This window comes from Poecilia latipinna, unplaced genomic scaffold, assembly GCF_001443285.1.
Source record: "Poecilia latipinna isolate Pla-1442-1.1 unplaced genomic scaffold, P_latipinna-1.0 Scaffold2973, whole genome shotgun sequence".
In the NCBI taxonomy this organism is placed as follows: Eukaryota; Metazoa; Chordata; class Actinopteri; order Cyprinodontiformes; family Poeciliidae; genus Poecilia; species Poecilia latipinna.
The window spans coordinates 35,849-54,805 of NW_015115589.1; the positions used below are offsets into that span (position 1 = coordinate 35,849).

Sequence of the window (18,957 nt, forward strand, 5' to 3'; positions counted from 1 at the left end):
AAATAGCTGCTGCCTTAACGGCTATGAAACCAGTCACAATTCCCCTTCAGATGCCAAAAATGGTCAGATACTTTGACCGAAAAAAATTCTAAAACCCAAAAAAAAAAAAAAAAAAAAAAAAAAAAATTAAAAAGGTTTTAAACTATCGGAATGCTTTCCTCTGATTGTGCCGACAGCGATTTGTTACAGAAAACAAGAGAACAACGGATCCTGTTTCCTCTGAATTGTTATCTGAGTGGCTCCAGGCCAAATAGGCTCAGCTTTTATATCAACAGCTAGAAGAGAAAAACTGTGGCTGCGTGATGAGCCCAGCTGCTGGAGCTGAGTCTCACATGATGCTCCTCTGATTCAGTAATCAGAGCCTGTGTGTTACCAAATAAAGTTATTGGAGAGACGCTGCAAGCCGAGACAACACAGTCCTGCTTTTATCACCACCGCTGCCTGAAAGAAGAACAGAGAAGCATGGAAAAGATTTTACATTTTGTCATTTTATAACAGACACTACTTTGTGTTAAAATAATTCTAAAGGAAAAGGATGCATACTGTTCAGCAGGGCAGAGAGCTGTATGACTATATTAGAGCTACTGTAGAAAAAAGGAGTACATTTCTGCCAAGAAACTCAGAAATTTTCTAAAAAGAAAAACAGGAAAGTTTCTAAGTTTGGAAAGTAGAAAATTTGATTGAATAAACCCATTTTTTAGATTAATCTGAGACATCTTTAAAAAAAAAAAACTTGGACATTTCTGAGTTTGAAAGTCACAAATTTGTTAGAAAAAACAGACATTTTGACATGACTCTCAGAACATTTCTAGAAAAAACATGAACAATTTCTGAGTCTCAAAAGTTGAAATTTTTTTTAAATTTTCAAACTCAGAAAATTCCCAGAAGTCGAAAATGAACAGAGCACATGAACATATTTGAGTCTAAACCCATTCCATCGTTCTCTGGCCTGCATGTTTAACGTCGTCCAGATGAAAGATTTTAGTGTTTAGTAGGAAACACAGCCCAACATGGAGTTTATCTAACAAACACCTAAAACCAAAGACTATGGTTCTCCTGGCAGTGACACACAGTGACATCACTAACGCCCCCTACTTTAACCATCCTTTACTCCCAACAGCAAATTTAAAGGATTTTTTCTACTAAACATATTTTGTATTAACTTGTACCGTGTACAGTTCAGTGATTTTATAATTATTATTATTTTTACATGCATGCTGTTTGTTGCTGTGGTTTTTCTGTTGTTTCTTTTCTCTCTTTCTGCAGGTTAGAGGCAGACTTCTTTTGATACTGACTCGTCTCAACGTTGTACTTCCGAGGAGTCACAGGAGACATAAAAAAATTATTTTCTTATTACAGTTTTCTAATCGTTCCCTCTGTGCTTCTTTCCCTGTAAACTTGTTCCCACCTTTCTCCTTTTTTATAATTTCACTTTTTTCCCATTTCCTTTACATCTGAAACCAATTTCTAATAAAGTTTCCCACATTTATCCTCATAGCGAAAGCCTGAACACTCCACTAGTGAGAGTAACTCTGTTGGACATCACCTCCACATTCAGAAAACCATTCAGTGTCACACTGCTGGACAGGACATGTAAAAAAACAAACGCTCAATTGATCGATTAGTTGAAACCAGTAAAACGACAAGAAACTGAAGATTTCACAATGTGTCTTTAATCACATAATTGCAGTATTTTACATTCCACATGGAGACACACTCCTGCAGGGATTGTCATATCTTCCTCCACCAATGAGAGCTCCGAGGAGCAGGGTGGGCGTCTGGGTGCAGGACAGGCAGAGACAGAGAGACAGAGGACAGGAGGACAGACGGAGCTAGAGACAGAGCCGTTTCCCCTGGGTAAGTCAGGAGGAGAACGCCTCAGCTGTTACGGTTTGGTGCAGTGGCAGAGATTAGCATCTGATTCACAGTTTGGACGACTGTAAACACGAGAGAGAGAAATCACAATTCTCTCTTTACAAAGTGAAAAAACAAAACAAAAAACAAACACCTGATTAATTCTGCGGCTTCGATTTAAAGGTTGTAAAGTCGTCCTGGGTTGGAGTTAATTATCATTTTTCTGTCAAATTAAAAACGGAGCTGGCTTCTAAAGCTGCAGCAGCCGGAGCAACTCCAGAGATCCTGGAGCAGATAAACGAGTGCTGGTGTGGTTTTCCTCCGCCGACTGTTAGGCGCTGCCAGCTCACATCTACATCACCGACGGGGAACGCTGACCCTCGACCTCAGCAAAAAGCAAAAAGAAGAGAAAAAAAAATACAGAGGAGAGAGCTGGCTGGACCTGCAGGCGAGCTCAAAGGTCAGCGGACTGAGAAGGTTACTTGGTAATCGCCACGAGTCCAACAAGCATCGTCATGTCAGCCGGAGAGAAATGCTGCTGATTTTCATCCAGACTCTGTCACCTGGAGAAATCATCTGACTGGGCCTGAGTGCATAGAAATATTTATATTATATATATATATTTAGCTTTAAATATTTACAGATATTTATATGTATAGTACAGATAGTCCACAGCAAAAGCATTCATACTGCATTTCATTTTTTAATTTTGTCCCATGTTGTCATATTGCAACCAAAAACTTCTAATGTAGTTTACTGGGAGTTTATTGTCCAGACCAACACAAATGAATGGTTCTGTGGTAAATAACGGTGGTAGCAGCATCATGCTGTGGGGATGTTTGTTTAACAACAGACTGGCAGTAATAATGCATAGTTAATACTTTTTCTATATAATTTATCTTGTAAATGTTTCTTTGTCTGTATTCCCACAGTATGATGCTGCCACCACCATGTTTCTGGTCTGGTGACTTTTTTTTTTTATTACACATTCTGGTGTTCTGGATACTATTTAGGAGTGTCAAAGTAAGCTTTTGAGTTGGCATGCACGATATATCAGCACTAAAATCGGTATCGGTAGATACTGGCCGTTTTAAAAATCATGTATTGGACCGATAAGTGAAGCTGGGCCGATATTAACAACCGATATTTATTTCTATCTTGTTGCTGTTTATCTTTGGAGGGGGAGGGGTCGACGTTGCTGGTGTAATGTTTGTCTGGTCATGTGACAGTGATGGTGATGCAGCAAAGGATTGTGGGTAGTGTTGTGATTAAGTCAGCTGTGGTTTGTTCAAGGTGTTGAAGGAGAAGTGAAACACATAATATAGATAAATATCAGCTGTAACAGCAATATAAATATTGGATATTGGTATTTCCCCAAATTTTCAAATAGGAGCAACTTATTTCCTATTTTTCAAAAAATGTAAAACTTTCACCTCCATCATGTGAAACTTGGTGCTGGTCACATGGAATCCCAGTGAAATACATCAATGTTTGTGGTTGTAATGCAACAAAGTTGTGAAAGAGTTAGATGTACGAATATTTCTGCAAGCACTATGAAGTGTAACAATACACCCATGTGAGGCACATGAACATATATCAGAATGAACGACAACAAAACAAACAAACAAACAAAAAAAAACCTCAGGTTTTTCGACAAAAGGTTTGTGATTTTTCGGTATCAAACTTTGTGTATTCTGCAAAACTTCGATGGAAACACTTTTTCTCAGCATCGCACAAGTCACGTGATCAACAGCTCGATGTTAGTACAGGCAAAAACGATGATGAAGAAGACAGGAAGTGGAAGGAGGATGATGGTCTCTTTTCCCCAAACTGCAGCATACGTAGCCGCTCCAAAGTAGGCGGGGCTTGTCGCCCCAAAGTCTGAATAAAATGTCAACATCTCGGCGGATAGATGATGAGCGCTATAAATCTCATGGAGCTGTTTACAACCATCCTGACATGATTTTTAATGACTTCTCGCGTTTTAATTCACATGTGATTTTAATTTAATTCCTTTTTTCATGGAAACACATCAATTGCAAACTTGTGTTTTTTTTCCCTGACATCAGCAGAATATCGTCAAAGATTTGCACACATTTACAATGGAAACGCAGCTAGTGAGTAGTGACCCCTAACTGCCCGAGCCTCACCATCCGGAATCAACAGATGGAGTGAAAGATGAAAACGGCAGGACGACGAGACGGAGAGGAAAAGAGTCCAGAGCGGTTCAGGATACAGACAGCATGGTTTTAGTGCAAAACAGAACCTGATAAGTCTGTGTTTCTTTTTTTTGTTTTGCAGTGGATGGCACCTGAAGACGTGGTTCACAGAGCTTTTCTCCCTGCAGGTTTCTGGAGGCCGGGTGTTCATTTCTCCGGGGAGGATTTTAGTCCATTATGTGCTTTCCAAACTGCTGAGTCACCCACCAGAGTCCTGACCCGACCGGGCCGAAACGGCTCCACCCGCCAGAACGCTGTCATGGTCTCTTCGAAGTTCATTCATTTACCGTCACTCCTTCACCCACCAGGCTGCCGTCAAGTTCTGGTTCTGAAAGAAAAACCCTGAACTCAGAGCGACTCTTGGTCCCATGTGGGCAGTTAGAAAAACAAACCAGGTGAAAGCGACAGACAGCACGTTAAAGAGGAGCAGCGCCTTCAGCAGACTGACGCTGCTGACGTATCCGTTCACAGTGGGGACGCACAGCTAATAACTGCGTTAGTGTTTTAAGTTTCAGATGTGCTCGTGTTGGGTTCTGAGGGGCGGCTCCATGGAGACGAGAGGTGAGGTAGAGTCTTGTTGGTTTCAGGCAGTTACGGGCGGAGGGGTTGAGTGGGGAGATGAGGGGGTGCTACAGGTCCCTACCAGGGATGGTGCGGCTCGGGAGGAAACAGGTCAGGGGGTCAAGATGAGAACACATGGAGACTGAGAGGCTGCTTCCCACAACTTATCAGAAAGGGCTAAAATAAATAAATAAATAAAAAGAACAAAGAAAAGCCAATGAGAAAGAGTAAAAACATCTGAAAAGTGAATGTGTGTCTGTGAGGTAATGAATCAGGAGGTACGAGTTGGGTGAGGTATTCTACATGCAGACACCCTGTGTAGGCTGGAAATGGCTGAAGAGCTTTTAGATGTTCTGAATAAAAAGTGCTTTCTGTAAACACACCGACTTAGAAATGACACTACAAGATCAAAGGCTGAAGTTTAGAACTACAATGAGCTGATGGGAACAGCGACCCAATCCTCTATGATTTGATCTAGAAGTTTTCCAAAGATGATTAAAGATCTAGTATCTTATGTCTGGCTGCCAAAGAAAAAAAAAAAATAGCTGACTGCTACATGCTTAGGTCATTTTCAAGATTTAAATTTGGGGCTGGTAGTGCTTTAATTTAAGCCATGAGAGTGTCTTCCATAAACAGAGTGTCTTTAGTCAGAGGCTTCTTCAAATTTACTGTAATACAGACTGATACAGGAGATCCTTCCTGCCAGCGACCATCACAATCTACAATAACTCTGAAGAATTTGAATGAATACAAGTTAAAATAACATTTATTTTCTTTTGGGATCAAAAAAGTATTTTTGACTTGAATGGTGCACAATTCCAGATTAAATTATCTTTTTAAATTATGCAACTGCACAGTCAGCTTCGGGCCAATTCACCAATTCATCCCTATTCCGTCCCCACTGGCAATATTTAGCATTTTTAGAGAGAGTCTTCAGTATTTGCAGATTTCAGCTACTCATGGACAGGCGCCCTCTAGTCATGCTAAACTGATAAGCTGTGTTTTAACTGCTCAGTGAAATAATTCAGTGCTCCGGTACTTAAAAGGCCTTTAAATTTACAGGCGCAGCTGAAGTATGTTTGTTACAAACGTTCTTTTGGAAATGGAGGAATAAATTAGCTCGAGCAATCTGGTCAGAGCCGTAAATAATGACCTGAAGGCCACACCGCAGGAAATATTAGCGAAACAGCTAACATTTGCTAATGAGTCACGTTGGAAATCAGCAGACAATCAATGCATTGCTTCTTTATGAAGCCATGCATTTGATGTATAAATTCATAAATTCTTGGCTTCTTCTAAAAACAAATAATAATAATGATTATAATAATGTGTTCAAAGCACTGTGCTATGTTTTAAAGTTGATCAGTTAATCTTAAATATTGATCAGATTAATGTGACATGTTTTCCTTACTGGAACATGTCATAAATAATGGAACGAGATTTGTGTCAATAAAATTTGATAAAATCTTGAAAATCAACTAAAAACAGCTAAAGTGAGAAAGTTATCAAAATTACTAACAAAAGTCACACATAAGCTGTAATTACCAAATAGAAATGTGTAGAAAAAAAAGACAAAGCTCTCCAGGGGTTATTGTAATTGTTTAAACATTTCATCAATGAGAATAAAGGAGATAGATCTCAAAAGCTTAAGATGAATAGGCTATACATTTATTCAGATTATTTGCTTGGAAATCATAAATTTTACCAATTGGGATATGCAGATATAGACAAATTTGTTCATAACCCTAAAAATATGTAAATATGATTTGAGAACCTTCGCAAGTAAAGCCCAAAAGACTGAAGGAGCACCAGTCATCTGGCCGTTGCCTTCCCACGCAACTCCGCTGAATTCTCATCTCCACTCAGGGATTTCTCCCATTGGCTTTGATTTCTCAGGATGAATTACAACAGGGCCGATCAGCGAAGGAGTTTTGAACAGCGATGTTGAGTTTCTGCACTTTGCAAATGTTCGCTATTCAAAAAGCTTTATTTGCCAAGACTGACTCAAATCAGACTCCATACATACTCACAGTTTAGTGCTTACAGAATGCACTGTGATGTTCATCACATCTAGTGACGCACGGTGATTGCTGTAGTGTCCTCGGCTATAAGACTTGTAGTACAAATAATGCTTTGTAGATTAGTGTTTTACACAAAGTTCTCTCTGAATGTTCTCTCAGCAGTTGCCAGTAGCATATGGGTAACTGTGGGGTGCATGGCTCCATATCCTCTAACTGAACTACATCTGGCTCCTCCCTGCCCACCAAATATAAATAAAGAAATACATTTGACAAGAAATGAGGTAACAGTGTTGGGGTGTTGTTTTTTTGTGCACATACATTCTGTGAGTGTGTTTCTCAGTGTGAAGGTTTGTGTGACGGAGGTAGGTTGACGAACACTCAGTGGATTGAAAGTGGAAGCTTTTGCTCTTGGAGATGTTGGGGAGGTGGGAGTTCAGTGGGATGGTTGTTGGGATTGTCAAAAGTGCCAGATGTCAGGTCCAGGACAAGAAAAAACCCTCGAAGACATGTGCTTGAGATTTCACTAAGGTGTGCTGCTAGCAAAGCCCCTCAGTTTGCATTAGGTGTGGCACCAGTCCAGCCCTCCTCATAGATGCAATTTGGATTTGCATATAGATGCACGTTTATGGCATAGTCTTGAAAAACTACCAGCTGTAGAACACCTGTTTCATGATGCTGATGAGATTTTGCTGGTGGCAGAAGGTCAAAGTCTTGTGTTTGACAGAAATGGGCAAATAACAGAAAAATGTACAGGGCACGTTCTCACAAATGAAAACAAAATCCAGTTTTTTCCTATGATGTTCATCCATGGCCGATGCTTCCTTTACTGCCAAACCCCAAGCTGCGGGGCGCGATGTCACACTTCCTGGTCCTCGAAGACTTCCAGGAAGAGTGGCGGGAAGAGTTCGTTTGGACACTCGACCTTCATGTGGAGGAAGCGGCTGGCGTGGCAGGCGCCGATCATCCGCAGGTCTGTGACCTTCATCAAGAGCTTTGGCCAGAAGTGGGGAATGTTGTGCTTACGGTAGTTAATGTAGTGCTCGAAAGCCAGTAGGTAGGCCTCCTGGCACCGCTCGATCTTCTCCACGCTCATCAGCCCCGACCGATCTGAAGCCAGTGCAGAAAGAAGAACTGGTAATACGACATGTTCACTGCAGCCAGTTCAAGTAGTTCTTCCTATAAAAGGTGATGCTGTCTCACCTGAGCTCATGAGCAGCACCGCTTGCATCAGTGCCACCTCGGAGTCATCCAAGTTGAACTGTGCCAGGCTTTTGCCCAGATCAAATATGGCGTCCGAAACCACCCCGAGCCCGCCGTTTTTCAAGTGCTCACGCTTTACGGCCATCTCGCCGCTGAGCGTCAACGTTTCGCTTTCGGGGTCGTAGCGCACGGCGGCGCGCAGTGACATGATCTCCATGCAGCAACCCTTCAGCAGGATGATCTGGTCTTCACAAGGCAGCTGGCAGGTGGACAGGAATTCAGGGTTACTGCTTTTAATAGGACAAAACCTTCATAGAACATTGCAAAAAGACAGTTAAGGCAAGGTCAACAATTTTTGTTAGAACTAAAATCAGAAAAGTGAGGTATAAATTTGTGAATTTTTGTGGGAATGGTGTGTTTGGACCTGCCCTCAGTCTGCTAGTTAGGCCCTGACAGACAGGCCTGTTGAATTGTACATTTCATTGTACTGTATTGTATAATTCACATCAAGTCATAATGCAATAGATTTAAGAAAGTGACTGCAACAGGATCACAAGTGAAACATTCTGAGTAGAACTTCATGATGATGTGAAATGCTTCTGATGATGTCGGGTTTGTGGATATCAATCTAAAGGGGGCTAGTAACAACAACGTTTTCAGATTTTTATCTGCAAAATATTTGAAAAACTTAATTTTTCTTCTTTTACTTTGCAGGTAAAACTTTTGTGAGGCTGTTATAACATGTTACGGTGGCAATAAATGCAACTCTTGTTACTGACATACCTACTTTGGCTTGTTTAGTTCTGATTTCACAACTAGTGTTTATTTAACTGAAGTGACAGGTTTGAGCACGGCATGGAAAGAGACTGCATCATAAACTGTTTCATGAAAAACAACATTTAGCATCCTTTCCTACCAACCTCTGAAAACATGGGCAGTTTCTTGGCAAAGTCAACAACGCGGGTGATGGCAGGGGTCATGATCTTGGTGAACTCACTGAAGACCTCCAGGTCGACCTTATCTCCGTCTGAAGTGGGCATCAGTTGACCATGGCCGATGTCGTCCGCCTGCAAACAGCACAATAACGCGGTCAGCAGTCAATGAGGCAGGAGAAAGAAGAGAAAACTTTGGACTAAAATACGGTTTGTCCGCTCAGAAAACTGTGGATGTAAAACCCACACAGGATGTACGAGTGTATAGTACATATGTTGAGATTTACTGACAATAAATGAAGCAGATTTAAGCTCAATTTCCTAAATAAACTAAAAAAAAAAAAAATCTGTCATTTGCACAAAAATAAACACATTGTTGATGTAACTTTTACATGTATATTCATGGACTTTTAGAGTCACTGAAGACATAGTTTAGTAATCACCTGGTTCTACAAAGCTGTAGTAAATTATATATGTACGGCATTTATTTAAGTTTACTTAATCAAGGACAATGTTACATATTAAAAACAATGCAACTGTTTTGCACAAACGGTTACTAGTCAAAAGATATTTCACAAATCTGTACAAATTATAAAAGTCCTTGGTCGGACCTTTAAAAAGGACATTTTAAATACTGACTCCTCATTTAAACTGCTGAATTGCTTTAGACAATGAATTATTTAAAAAAAATCTTTTTTGGTGAAAACATAAAAACTCATGCATGCACTCTTGAAAATTCAAACATATTCAATAAGGACTTTTTGTTCCAAAGTTTTGTTTGCACAGATCAGGGTCGTTCTGAAGTGAAGCAGCATTGAGGTTGTGAAGCAGCAGCAGCCATTGTGCTGCGCCTGCTTTTCCCACACAGTGTTTTCTTCAGACCTGAATGTCCTTCCCCTTTTTAAATCGCTGCACACAAATGTATTCAAGTGTAAAACTGCTTGCTTCTGTATTAAATGGTTGCTTGGTAACCATCATTTTCTAAACCCAGTGTATGAAGGTATCCATTGATTACCACAATATATTCAAAATCTTATAACTGGGTTTTAATCAGTGGAACCTTTTCCTGAAGCTTAGTCTTTCACTTTACTATTTTGGTACAATAAAAAGGACCTTTGGAAAGTTTTGAAATTATGACAAAGCATGTTAGTTTGCACTGTGTAATAATGGTTTACTAATACATTTAGCTGCTTAAATTTGGTAAAAATTCTGACATTGTGACAAGAATTTAACTAAAAATTTAGTTTCTGTCAACAATTGTTCTAAGTCATTGTATATGTATAGAGTTTATGTGAATATTAAAGAAGGTGATTATTAACTTAAGAATTTGGAATTCTATTAAAGTGGTTTAACAACACCACTTTAACAGTGGTGTTGTTAAACCAGTGGTGTTGTTTAAACTACCCTTAAGTGATTTAAACACTTAAACCACTTAAGTGTTGTGTTCTCGGTTCTTGAGCAGAAGTTTCTTACCTCCTTTGATTTGGTAAAACACTACCAATAACTAAGTGAATTTTAAAAATAGGCTTAAATTTCTGTAATACATCTAAGCTCTCTTATTTGCACAATCCGCTTAAATCGTTGTTGGAAAGTGAAAACTTTACAGATTTATACAGCTTTCACCATGTGTGGCGGCCCTAGAAATAAACTGTTTCTCTTCAAAGTTACAAATTACCAGAAATTTGCGCTTCTGTTTCCAGGAGGAGCCCTGGGCGTTGGTGTGCCGGTGCGCCTCAGTCACCATCCTGATCAGCTCCCACTCTGCGCTGTCTGGCTCCGGCCTGATCTGCAGCGTCCGCACCATCTCTTCCCTCTTCCTCCGCTCTCGGTTCTCTTCGATGAGGCGCCGCTTGGCCACGCGCTTGCTCTCATCCAGCACCACTGGGAGACAGAATGGGTGGAGTTAATGGGTTGGTGGTTTCATATATAGAGAGATGCAGACTTGAGTACATGGTAAAAATTCAATAAGTTCTGAGTTTGGCTTTTTACAAAGTTTTACAAAGTATCCTGAAATTATCTTATCAACAGGACCGAAAGGACCACAACCTAGCTGCTCACTGAGCTAGCTGCTCAGTGTAGTACCTAGCTAGTATGAGCTAGCTGCTCATAGCTGCACAGTGTGGTAGTTAGCCAGCAGCTCGGTTTGGTAGCTAGCTAGCTGCTCATAGCTGCACAGTGTGGTAGTTAGCTAGCAGCTTGGAGTGGCAACTAGTTAGCTGCTCTGTGTTGTATCTAGCAGCTAACTACTACATCAATATATGCCTTTAATTTTACTAAGTCAGAGGTTTGGGATGACTCACAGTCCATGGCCATGCCCACAGAGATGCACTTCTGGAATCTGCACAGCTGGCACTGATTGCGTGTGATCTTGTCAATGATGCAGCAGCCTTCATATTTACAGGTGTAAGAAGGATGGAGATTTTTCTGGATTGTCCTGCGGAAGAAACCCTGTAAGGAGGGACAGAATGAGAGACAGTAAGCACCCTATCACTCTACAAAATGTTTTTATAAAGGGGCTAGTCAGAGATGTCACAATATTTAATGACATATCTCCCAAAGCGCATTGCTGTTGTTAGCATATGATTTTGACTGAGAAAATAAGAATAGGCTCCTACTGGAAAAACTTCATTTTAAAAATGAATGCTTATAGCATTACACACATTTGTAGCTATGTTTGAGTCTCTTATTTTGAAGTATAAAAGGAAGTAGTTTTTAAATTCCCTGCAGAGAATTACCCTGGTCCATTTTGCTCACTTCTCATCTTTGCTCTGTCTGGAATTTCTCCCACTGAGCTCAATTTCTCCAGCTGGATTTCAATCAAGTCATTCAGCAAACAGAAGGAGGAGTTGTGAACAGTGACGTTAATTTTCTATGTTGTTTTAGCATTGCAGTGTCAAGGAAATGAGCAAAGTTCAGTCCGTGTTGGACACACTTCCAAATATTGAGAAATTAAAGTTGGAGCAATAGGTATGTTTCAGACGTTTAGCTGTTGTGGCCCTACTCACTACAAGGTAGTGTACAGCATGCGCAATTTCCACTCAGCTTCATTCGGCTGATGCCCAGTCAAAAGTTAGTGATTGGGTAAAATCACTAACTGATGTGTTTAAAACTCACAGAGTCAAGGAGTGGCGTGGCGCAATGGCTAGAGCAGACGCCACGCATATGGAGGCTATAGTTCCTTTCCTGGATTTCTTTGTCCCCTTCCTGTCAGACTACTGTCAAATAAAGGCAACTACTCCCAAGACAAATTCTTAAAAAAATAAAAAATAAAAAATTCAAAAATCAGAGTCCACGCGTCCAGCAAACGATTGTTTCTCAATAGCTGGAAGTCCAGACCCTCTGTACGAAGCAAAGCACAGAATAAATGGATGGTTTTTAACCAGGCTAGCAAAAGGCGAACAGAAACATCTGTTTCACCAGTCGGCTGACCATAGCATTGAGCAAGCCTGTTTATCTGGCATCATTTACAGCACATGGTAGAAAAATAAAATGTAGACAGAGTGACAGACGGGATCTAAAATTGGCCTACAGGAGCTAACAAAGGTAAAGTTAGGATCTGAGTCGTGGCTTTGTGCCGCTTGGCGCCCCATGTGAGGAGGCTATTGTCCTCTACGTAGCTGTCCTGGTTCAACTCCTGACCTCGGGCTATTTGCTGTTTGTTTTCACTTCTCTATCGGCTTTCTTTAGGCTAAGCAAAAATCAATAAATTCCACCAGTGGCACAACATTTAAAGGGCTATTTCATAGTCTGCTGTTTATTCTACTTTCTCCAGTTCAAACCTGAGCTGGATAATTCGACACTGAACAGAGAGTCTTTAAATACCTTTATGTTGTTTGTGAAAAAACAAACAAACAAACAAACGAACAAACCACAAATTGAGGCATTTTAATGTTTCTTAAATGCCTCAATTTAAGAATTGGGCATTTCTTAAATGCCCAATTAAATGTGGAAAAAGGGGGTGGGGGCATTAAGGCCATCTACGAATTAGACAAGCAATAAACAGAGACAATGTATTAGGTATTTCAACCTAAGAAGATGGCAAAGTTTTTAAACTATGTTTATCAATTAGTGAAAGTTATTTTGTGAAAATAAAAAGTTTGGAAGTCTTAGGTGTCCCCATAATGTTTTGTATCACCTGGTCTCCTGAGTTGGATGGATCATTATACGCATATCGGTAAGAATATGTCTGATGAACGACATCTGACTAAATGTCACCGCCTTTTGCTGAAATCGCTTGAAATTATTTTCCGTACGAAACAATCTATTGTGTCACAATGATGCAATTTCTCCTACTATCTTTCATGACATTGACTTTAAAGCAGGACTGAATCCTCACCGCTCCGTTACCATCGTCAAAAATCTCCAGTTTGGTCAAAGAACCTGGTTCAGAGGATTTAAGATTCAGTTTCAATAATCTAACCTGACCCCTCAACCAGAACATTTAATTTATCACTTAAGCGTTCTTTTTGCTCCTTGATCTCATCACATGGTGTCTGTGGATTCCAAGAACAGTGGAGTGATCAAGTTATCAAGCAATAACATAAGTGGACGTCTTACATAAGCTCTCACAAGAAAGTAAAGACTGTTTGACCTGAGGTATACTAGCTTACTGTAGCCTGATCTCATAGGCAGAATACAAGGAGTTAAAAGAAAGGAGTTTGCAAAAACCGTTACGGTTAAAGTCAAGAAATCCATGAGCTAACTCCTGGACGGAGAACTACAGACGTCTGGCTGGAATGTGACAAAAGTGGAAACGAGTCTTTTAAATTTGTTTAATAACCGAGTTGTAGAAACTCCACACATTCCCAATCAGCACTCTTTACTAGGTCAGTTTATCTTTTACATGAAATTTCAAAAAGGTTTTATTCACATGTAAGAGTTAGAACAAATAACTACTAAATGCATTACAGTGTATTTTAAATTCAAATTAAACATTTTAGAATTTGATCAGCTGACATGAACTGGGTTGAATATCACCGTGAACGTGAAACAAGGTGGTGGCAGTATTATGTTGTGGTGACCTCATTTTTTATAGCAGGGAAGAGTTGATGAGAGGATTACTGAAGATAAATACAGAGAAACCCAGGAAGGAAGCCAAGACAGATTCAACTAAACATTCAGATGAGCTCCAACAGAATGGTTAGATCCAGGTCTTAACTTGTAATCTAATAATTCAATTATTGAAATGATCAACTCATTTAGGAATAGTTAACTGGAATATAGAAACTCAAAAAAGTCCAGTTTCTAAAAGCACAACACACTCAGAACAGCTCAATAAATCCAAAATATGTACAAAAAAATATAATATACATTTTGCATACCAGATAAAAAAGTGTTTGGTTGGTCTGTTCTATCCCCAGAACCCCCCACCCCCGTGTTGTTGTGTAATGGATGGTTGAAACTGAAACTGCAATTTCGTTGTCTTTCTGACAATGACAATAAATTCTTCTGAATCTGCTTTAGCCGCAGATGCATCTTTTCACTAAAGGAATGCTGTTATTGCATTTTAAGTACTAAAATGTATATTTTATTAAAAAAAAGGAATTGAATTATTTTTTATTTATTTTCATTTTTGATGCATTTCTAATACTGTCTAAAAAAAAGGCTCAAATTGAAAATTTGCAGAATGTGGCAATTCTTTTCTGATTAATCAATTAATCATCAGAATAAATCAGCAGAATAATCCATTATTAAAATAATCGTAAGTTGCAGCCCCACTTAGATTGAAACAAATTTGAGTGCTTGACTGACCCAGTCAAAGTCCAGACATAAATCCGATTGAGAATCAGTAGTAAGTCTGGAAAATGTAATGCTGGCAGAGACAGATTATTGATTTAGGGGGCCTGAACGCGTGCGTGGCCCATTTGTCCTCATTTTTAATTTCCAAAACAACACACCATTTTTTTCCCCCATTTTAAAAAAAAGAGCAAAAAACAAAACACTACTTAGTTATTTTCTATTTAACAAAGTATCAATATTTAAAATGTGTGGCTGTAACATGACATGTGAGCTGTGCAGCAGTTGTGGTCCAGCCCTGAACTCCAGCGGCGTACCTTGCAGCCTTCGCAGGTTATGCAGCGGTAGTGGTAGCCGGTGGCCTTGTCCCCACACACCACGCACGGCTCATCCTTCTCCAGGTAGCTGGGGATGTATCCTGGAACAGAGACGCTAAGAGCTATAGGAGAGGAGGAGGAGGAAGAGGAGGATGAAGAGTGAGACAGGACGGGGTGACAAATAGTGCAAACGAGGGAGGAACGGGTGGATGGTGAGGAGTGCGATTGAGGATGAGGATGGGGGAGAGAGGAGGAGGGAGGGAACTGAGCGTTATCACAGGGGCCTCTGTGAAGCACCTGTACACAGGGGCCCCAAGAGACTGTGATGCAGGGTTGAACATACACAAGAATGGCATTGTTTCTCCACAGGGGGCCGTTGTCATGCAAGCTCAGGAGGTTCAGGCTTCAAGGATTCCTGAAATATTCTTTTGCTCTCAATCTTTTCTGTCATAAATGTTTTCCTGTTCTCCTTTGATCCCCAAAGCTCTGCCTTAAATGATCTAAGGCGATCTGCTCCTTGGATTGTGTAACCTCTACAGATCTATTGTGGCAGAGAGACTTTAGTATTCATTTCCACACAGTGAGACACTGCTTGAAAAGGATAAACGCCACCAACAACCTTAGGACACACAGTGAAACCACCTACACAGGGTTCTTGGGTCAAAAGAGGCTATTTGTAACTCTGTAACTGCTGGTATCATTTTTAATAGAGGACATGTCAATGATTTGGTCTGCTGAGAATGTAGTTTAGATTATCAAAACCCGGAAAGCAGAGAAGACAACAATCCAGGAAGAAAAGTTCTCATTTTTCAGAATAAAAGGGGATTTGCCAAAACTACAAAGAACACGACATATTATACCGTCAGTCAGGAGTAGCAGAGGTCCATCTAAAGCCTTTTGTTCGGCTGACAACCAGGTGTTGATCATAAGTGTTAGTTTTATTACTGTTACTGTTTTATTCAAAGCAAGAAGTTAGTTTGCAAATAGTCTCAAAGGCTAGCCTGTAGGTCTTTGATGTAAACCATGAGTTCAATCCAGGCAATTCACATAGATCAATATAAGTCAGATTTATTGTATGCCTCTGATGAGAGACTCAGAGTTCATTCACACCAGCCCTGTTTGGTTTGCTTCAATCAAATCCTAGTTCGTTTGCCAAGACAGTCCGGCTGGTTTGTGGAGGTGTGAATGTGTGATCGAAGGCAAACTCTAGTCCTCCTATAAACCTAGGTCGCAGATTGGTTGAAGTGAAACTGGGGCGGTTCCTACACTCCAGTGCCTGCTTTTGGAAGCCACCCCGAAGCAAACTATAGCGCAAGGCATTCTGGGTAAATACAACCAAAACAAAACGCCTTAGTACAGCGCTGGTGGGAGAAATGACTTGTGGTCTTTTACCAAAGACAAAAGAGAAATCATACAAGCGCTGAAAGCTGAAGCCACTTCATTTTTCTTTACACTTCATTAAGAAGGAAGTTGTGCTCAGTGTCTTCTTCAGAGGTTTTTAAGTTGATTCCTTCAGTGAGTCTCAGTGAAGCGCCCCCACAGGTGAGGGAGGGAACAGGTTTTTCAGCGAGTTTGTTTTGTTTGACAAACTCAGTCAGTGTGAAAGAGAACCACACCGGCTGAAAATGGAACAAATGTTTCCACTTTGGTCCCCAATTGAACTGAGTCAACCAGACTGTCAGGTGTGAAAATAACCTCAGATTCACTTCTTGGCCCATTACTGTCGTCTCTATTTTGCTTTCTGGCTCATTTCTTGAGATGTCGCTTGAATATTTGTTTATTTTCATCTGATGCCTTTCATTTTTTGAATTGTGCCACCCTGAACTGCAGCTGCGTTGCAGAGAACAAAATATGCTGATTTTTACCGTTTATACAAGAATTCAATGGTTAGCAATCAGCTAGCTGAGTAGACTCTAGTGGAAAGCATTGAGGACAGCCAACCAGAAAGTTCAAATTGAGTTCAGCTAATGGATTACTCAGAAAAAATAAAACCTCCCTGCTGCTGATCAGACTCTACAGGCCTCAGTTAGCATGCTAAATGCTAAAGTTCATCACAGTGCAGTTAGAATAACGCTGAACTGATTTGGGTTACTTAGAAAGGTTGCAAGAAAAAAGGTCTCTGTTTCTTTTTCTTTCAAAAGAATACAAAAGTTCTCTCTTGGTTGCAAAGTTGACCAAATAACTAAATGTAAAAGCAAAAACAGCAACAGACAAACGGACAGACAGCATGTCAGAAACAACCCTTCATGGTAGATTGGTGGAACCGTGTTCCTGGTTTGTAGCCACTTGACTTCTCTAACATGCAGTAATGGAGATGACAGTGACCTCTTGACACTGGTGTGTTCATGCATTAATGCTGTGATGGCCGAGTCACTGTCTGAAAATTATAAAGATTGGACCCATTTTTTTCCAATTATATATATGTATTAGAGATGTGCCAATCAGGTTTTTTCCTGCCGATTCCGATTCTGATCACCCATGAGGGCCGGTCACCGATACTGATCACATAATTATTATATTTTTAATCATAAACACTACCGGTTACTTTATGTGGATAAAGGAACCATGCATTCACCTTAATTTAGACAAAAACTTGTTTTAATAACTTTTTCCAAGAAAAAAACAAAACAGGCATTGTGCAAATTGTACTGCTATTGATAATACTATCTTTAACAGACTTATGACATATGAAGGCTTTGAAGAGGCTAAATAATACAAAGAGCCAAAATAAAACCTCTCAACATTGCCAAAAAGTTCAAGTATAAAACTTAACATTCAAAGGCAAATACAGGTTCCATTACAATAAACAATCCTGAGTTACAGAATGAAAACTTCCTGATAGCATAGCGGCTAGCAGATTACTGCTAGCTCTGATTGGCTGTTTCTGACTGAGCGGAGTAATTATGCAGAACAGGGAGGAGATCAATTATTTTTTCAGAGATTATCTGTCTCATGTTAGGACAGCGAAAGTTTTAATACGTATGTAAAATGTATTTTTTAAGTTAGATGCTGCAGCTTTAAGCAGGTTCGGTGTGAGAGTCACTACCAGGTGGAGCAGAAGCGGCGCTCCGTCTGTGAAATATTACTACCTGTAGCAGCGGTTCAACAGCGAGAGCAGAACCAGCGTCTTACATCGCAGCTCGAAGACTTAAATAATTTCGCGGGTTATTTGTTTAGCTTTCTGACCGTCATGCTAATCCGGGTGAGTGTTTGTATCTGTGCGCTGCTTTACCTGATATCTGATCGCTCCGTATGTCTTTTTTACTGCAGTGAGCCTCGATGTAGCCAAACTCCGTCAAGTATGGCATTGTTTTTATGCCATATTAGATTCGTCGTGTTGATGCATTTTGACCTGCTTCACCCCACGTGCTTCAATTTTTCGCTGCAACATGCAAACTTCCCCATTCACTCAGTGTGTCATAGTTCAACATCGCTTAGGATTTGTTGCTGCTCAGCACCAGGTGAGGATTTAAAAATAAAATCTGAAAATGAGCTCAGAGATGTCAGGATGTAAATAGCCTCAAATCTGGAACAAACTTCCAGAAAACTGAAAAACAGTCGCAACACTGAGTTTCTTTAAATCAACGTTAAAACCCCACCTGTTTAGAGTTGCCTTTTATTAATAATAACTAGAACATTGATCAACATATTTGATGATTTTGCTGATGACATCTGACAAAATGTAATGTTTATTTGCTTGCTTTAGAGTTGGTCACAGTATTATGTTTTTATGTAAAGCACTTTGAACTGCGATGGTGCTGAGATATGCTTTACAAATAGAGAGAGAGGGGAGAGAGAAAGGATCTCAGCAGAAAACAGGAAGGCTGAAGAGAATACAGGAGCTGCTCTCAAACTCTTATGAAACATGCTGGATTTAGAAATGTCTGCTGCCTTATGGAAGGAGAGCAAGAGTCTATTCTCTGGTAATGCTAGCCATGCTAATCTCTTATATAAGATGCTAAAGACAGCTTAAAATGTCAGTTTTTTAATTACTCTATCTTTGCTTTAAAATGAAAAATTATATATATATATATATATATATATATATATATATATATATATATATATATATATATATATATATATTTTTTTTTTTTTTACACACACACCTCTCTCC

The 18,957-nt window shown here is 39.9% G+C and overlaps 1 protein-coding gene across 4 annotated transcripts in view; it reads right to left on the minus strand.

Moving 5' to 3' along the window:
- Positions 1-1,651: 1,651 nt before the first annotated feature.
- Positions 1,652-18,957, minus strand: part of LOC106939756 (thyroid hormone receptor alpha) — a 26,352-nt gene continuing 9,046 nt past the window's right edge. The window contains exons 3-10 of one of the 4 annotated variants that reach the window (XR_001422908.1): positions 14,841-14,962; positions 11,088-11,235; positions 10,463-10,668; positions 8,776-8,922; positions 7,856-8,114; positions 6,974-7,762; positions 4,166-4,811; positions 1,652-2,440 (exon numbers count right to left, since the gene is read on the minus strand). Coding sequence is in view for 1 of the 4 variants with exons in the window: in XM_015022294.1 (XP_014877780.1) it covers positions 7,512-7,762; positions 7,856-8,114; positions 8,776-8,922; positions 10,463-10,668; positions 11,088-11,235; positions 14,841-14,962 (1,133 nt within the window). In the remaining 3 variants the exon portion in view is untranslated. Of the gene's footprint in view, positions 4,812-6,284; positions 7,763-7,855; positions 8,115-8,775; positions 8,923-10,462; positions 10,669-11,087; positions 11,236-14,840; positions 14,963-18,957 lie in introns of those variants that run through there. The other 3 variants (XR_001422910.1, XR_001422909.1, XM_015022294.1) reach the window with 3 other exon arrangements.